The sequence below is a fragment of the Hevea brasiliensis genome, chromosome 3 (assembly GCF_030052815.1).
Source record: "Hevea brasiliensis isolate MT/VB/25A 57/8 chromosome 3, ASM3005281v1, whole genome shotgun sequence".
NCBI lineage: Eukaryota > Viridiplantae > Streptophyta > Magnoliopsida > Malpighiales > Euphorbiaceae > Hevea > Hevea brasiliensis.
In genome coordinates this window covers 90,105,490-90,110,433 of record NC_079495.1, presented here as the reverse complement: position 1 = coordinate 90,110,433, position 4,944 = coordinate 90,105,490, and the positions used below count along the sequence as shown (strand labels likewise).

The window sequence follows — 4,944 nt, the reverse complement described above, 5'->3', positions numbered from 1 at the left end:
TTACCCATTTGCACATACTAAAAAATCATATAGAAAAATCAATTAAAAAAAAAAAGAAAATACCTTTCTCCCTTGAAGACACCATTGATTGAGAGGGTATAAAAACTTTAAAATCTCTTGAATTCTTTGAGTTTCCAACAAAACCAAGTCTTCATGCTCTTAAAGCATCAATTATCAAAGAAAACTTCAAATAAAAATCCTTTGCATGCAACAGTAATTGAGAGAGAGAGAGAGAGAGAGAGAGAGAGAGAGAGAGAGAAAGCTAATTTTCTTTGAAATTTGAACTAAAATGAGATATTTATACCCTGTTATTGAGGGGACTTTTAGCTATTAAAAACCTAGCTTTTAGCTGCCAAAGTCTATTTTGTCCAAAAGGAAATTCAATAGTAAAAAGGGGACTTTGGCTGTTGAAAGTCCAACTTCAGTAGATTTTTAGCTACTGAAGTTACTTCTGTCCAAAAACGCTGCTAAAACTCTTAACTTGGCCACAACAAACAAAATATATTCATTCTTAAACACATCTTTAACAAATCATAGCACACATATAGAACTTACCACAATTTCCTTTGTCTATAAAACCCTAAGTTTCACGAGAATTCTCCATCCATGACAGGAATTTCGACATCGAAAAATGATGGGTGTTACATTTATAACATAATTTTTCCTCTTTCTCTTCATCCCTTTCTTCCCCACCTATTCTTCCTCACCTAGCCACACCATCTTTGGTCATCTTCTATAGCTACTAAAAAAATTACCTATTGTGAACAAAGCCAAACAACATAAGCCACCGATGGTGGTGAAATCAAAGCCAAAGGAGAACATGGATCGCCAAGATGCAACCATATTATCATATGGGTCCTTCGTATGGTGATTTCACTGAGCTTTTACAAAGTTAAACTTTAAGGATTATGTGCAAGTGATTGTTATTTAGTATCCTCTTTGATTCAAAAGTAATTTATTAAACCATTCTAAAAAAAAGTAATTAATTAATTACTATGATATGGCTAGGGGTGTGCAAACGGTCGGTTCGGTTTCAAACCGAACAGAACCGATAAAATCGAAAATCGAAAATAAAAAATTTTAAAAATCGAACCAAACCGATTAATAAGCGAAAATCGAACCGAATCCAACCAATAAATATCAGTTCGGTTCTGTTTTAAATGGATCAAACCGAAATTTATAAAATTTCATATTTTTAACATTAAATCTAAATAATAAAACATAAAAACAAAAAAAAATTAGAAATCAAAACTCAAAAATCTTAAGGTTCGGTTTTCTTTGATTTCGGTTAGGTTCGATTTGGTTTGATTCGATTTTCTTTGATTTCCTATATATATTAATAATTTCAGTTCGGTTCGATTTTTTTTATTTTTTATGAAAATAACCGAACCGAACCGATTAACTGAAATTATCAAAATTATAAACCGAATCGAACCGATTAAATTTTAAAATCGAACTGATTGAATCGAATTGAATCGATTCGGTTCGATTTTTCGATTTAAACCGAAAACTGTTCTCCCCTAGATATGGTTGTTGTTGAAAGAAATTCAGAACAAAAAAAAAAAAAAAACTTTATTTCTAATTTGAGATAAGTATATAGTCTTTTGTTTGATTGATTGATTATTATTCTTATTATTATTATTATTTTAAACTTAATTCTTGATGATGACTAATAGAGAAAGAGAAAGCCGTGCTTCTTTTGGATAAATGCTATGTCACCAGTATTTAGTTGATTTTATGGTTGGTGTTGATGTTTTTACTGCAATGTAGAATGATGTCATAAATGGTGCAGAAAATTCTGTACTTTAAGTGTATGGCCTATTGGTCATCAATGTTTGCCTTTTTGTATTCACTTCTAACCAAGTTAAGGATGCTGTCAATTGTCTGTGGATTTGGTTTTGTGGAACTCAAATATCTTGGTTTTGTTGCTGCTAAGTATACAGAGAAAGCATTAGAGAGAGAAGAGAGGGCAATGAATAGGAAAGGAAGTGAATTATTTGAGAGTATTTAGGTCTTTTTAATCATTTTGTGTTTGTAAAAGAGTGTTGTAACCAGAAAACTATAATAATAAGTTAAAAGTATTTTATTGTTACTTAAATTGATGTTTAGATAGTTTTATAAATTAAAGTTTAAAGATGATATTATTATAATACTATAAATTTAAGACAATGAGAGAAATATATATATATATATATATATATATATATATATATATTAGAGATTTATTAATATAATCACATAACTGAACAACCATATGTAAGTGCTTCAGATCCGTCCCAAGAATTAACAACAAATTAAAGTTACCTAAGAATTTCAATTAAATAATTGAGTTTTGATCCATTCTTGATGTTGACCTAGGAATTTCATCTTAATGCTTTCCTCAATTGCTACGCGCCAGGCAGATTGGCGCATGTGCAGGGCTGCCGACGAGTGGTGCACAACCCATTATTGAAGCTAACAAACAAAGAAACTTCGAATACAAGTTGTTTTTTTTCTTCTTTATATATTAATAATAATAATTATAATAACAATGATAATATTATCACACAAGAAGGTGAGATGTGGCAATCAAAGCCAGCACATGCAGATGAAAGATTAAAGAGCCAGCAATCAAAATTTGCCAAACTCCAAACCCCACACCCTACATAACGACAATTTTGATGATTACATGAAATTCAACGTCCAAAATGCCATCTGTTCACATTTCATTGGTTTTAGACTGTACGGATCATCTCTTTTTAAAAAATTATATAATATTTTCTGTAGACAGTGCGCTATCTGTCATAAAAATATGTATCATTCTTAAAATGTAAATAATGAAATTCACATAAATATTTTTAGAATATAAATAATAAATTTTATATTATTATGTGAAGAAAAAGTGTACGCCCACGATAATCACTCTCTTTTTCCTTACCTCTACTTAAGATGCAAACCGCCTTAATTAATAATAATCTTTTCGATCATCTCTCTTTCGTTCTGTTTCATTTCATTCATTGAAGTATAGCTTTCGCCTACCCATTTCATATTATCTTCATCAGATTCAGATGCTTGTGTTTCATCCATCACAGCCATGGCAGAGAAGGTATGTAACTATTTTATCTCTTTATCATAATCTCTTTCTACCCACTATTATTTTTCATATTTTTTGTGGTGGTGGGTTTTTCTTGTTAATTATTTGGATATCTCTCTGGTTTCCATTTCATCCTTGTGTCAGAAACATGTTTCAATCATTCAAATTCTTTTTTGGCTTTATTCATTTGGAAAGTGGGAAGCTGTTGTAAATTAAGTTTACATATACTTTTGCAGAAAGTTACAGTAATGGTGATTAAGGTCGATCTTGGCTGCGAGAAGTGCTTAAAGAAAATCAAGAAAGTGCTCTGTCAAATTCCTCGTGAGTCTCTATTCAATGATTTATCCATTTACTAGTTATATTAATTCTTCCATTTGCTTGAAGGAAAGTGACTGAGCTATTTTGTGATTTTGGTGGCCTTCTGTACAAGAGAAATTCAAAATCAGGTATATGATGAGAAGGCAAATACAGTGACAATCACTGTGGTGTGCTGCAGCCCAGAAAAGATCAAGAAAAAGATATGTTGCAAAGGTGGTGATTCAGTCAAGGGTATTGAAATCAAAGTTCCAGAGAAACCTATAGAGAAGCCTAAGCCGGCGAAGCCCAAAGATCAACCAAAGGAGACCGAGAAGAAAGAGCCGGAGAAGCCCAAAGATAAACCAACACCGGCACCAGCACCGGCACCGCGACCAGCACCGGCACCAGCACCAGCACCAGCACCAGCACCAGCACCAGCACCAGCACCAGCACCGGCACCGGCACCGGCACCGGCACCGGCACCAGCACCTAAGCCGGCACCAGCACCTAAGCCGGCACCAGCACCTAAGCCGGCACCGGCACCAGCACCTAAGCCTCCAGAACCAACCCCAGCATATACACCGCCGGTGAGGACCTGTTGCCCGGAATGTTATGCAGGATATGGTGGAGGCCCGTGTTATCACGGGTATGGAAGGCCACCCCCATGTTACGCAGGTTATGGAACTCCAGCTCCATGTTATGAGCCTTATGGAAGGCCAATATACGATAGTTGGGGCGGCGGCGGTTGCCGGAGGGGATGCTATGTCGGCAGATGTGATTGCCTTAGTGAAGAAAATCCGTCAGCATGCAGTATCATGTAACTAATTAATTGAAAATGGCGGTCTTAATCATGGCATGATGATGATCTTGAAGTTGCCATCGTTGAAATGCTATGTCGGGGTCTTTCTTTTTTACAACTCATCAGATCTGATATGACAGGAAGCCTATTAAGATAATAATAGCAAATAAGGTTTGTGTGGACAATTAATTGTTCATTTTATGGTTATAACAAAGTTTGTTGATTAAAATTTTTAATTAATTAATAAAAAGTTCATATTAATCACTCTAATCTCCATTCATTTATGCAATTTTCTTTCTTTTCCCTCACTTTCTGATTGCTTTTTTCTTTTGACAATTACTTTCTGATTGCTTTTTATGTTTGATGTATCCATCCTTTTCTTGTTGATGATGGTTTGGTGCTTTATTGAGTCATGTCTTCGCTAGAAATAAACAATAAGAAAATATTCCCTTATATAATTAGAGCAAGTAGAAAAAGAAAACTGATAGAAAGGATTTGTATAGTTTGTTGGCTAATTACAAATGAATTAGGTCTAAACACAATCAATTATGTTTAGCTTGTAATGTAAACAAAGAGGCAGTGGGTGATTAATTAATTCCCACTTTAAATTTTAGTGACGAATTAAGTTGACAGAATGAGAAAAAGCAAGCTTTATGGTCAGTTGGCTGTCATTGTTGAAAATTAAAAGAATGAGCTACAATAATTAACAAGCATTTAAATTTTAGAAGAATGTACATTTTGAAAGTGTCCCTTAACGAATAACGATACAAAGGAA

The 4,944-nt window shown here is 33.8% G+C and overlaps 1 protein-coding gene across 1 annotated transcript; it reads left to right on the top strand.

The window, feature by feature from the left end:
* The first annotated feature begins 2,785 nt into the window (after positions 1 to 2,785).
* On the top strand, positions 2,786 to 4,433 carry LOC131178681 (uncharacterized). Its single transcript, XM_058144044.1, has 3 exons — positions 2,786 to 3,085; positions 3,310 to 3,394; positions 3,506 to 4,433. The coding sequence occupies exons 1-3, from the start codon at positions 3,074 to 3,076 to the stop codon at positions 4,189 to 4,191; spliced, it is 783 nt and encodes a 260-aa protein (XP_058000027.1). The 5' UTR covers positions 2,786 to 3,073; the 3' UTR covers positions 4,192 to 4,433.
* Positions 4,434 to 4,944: the final 511 nt, after the last annotated feature.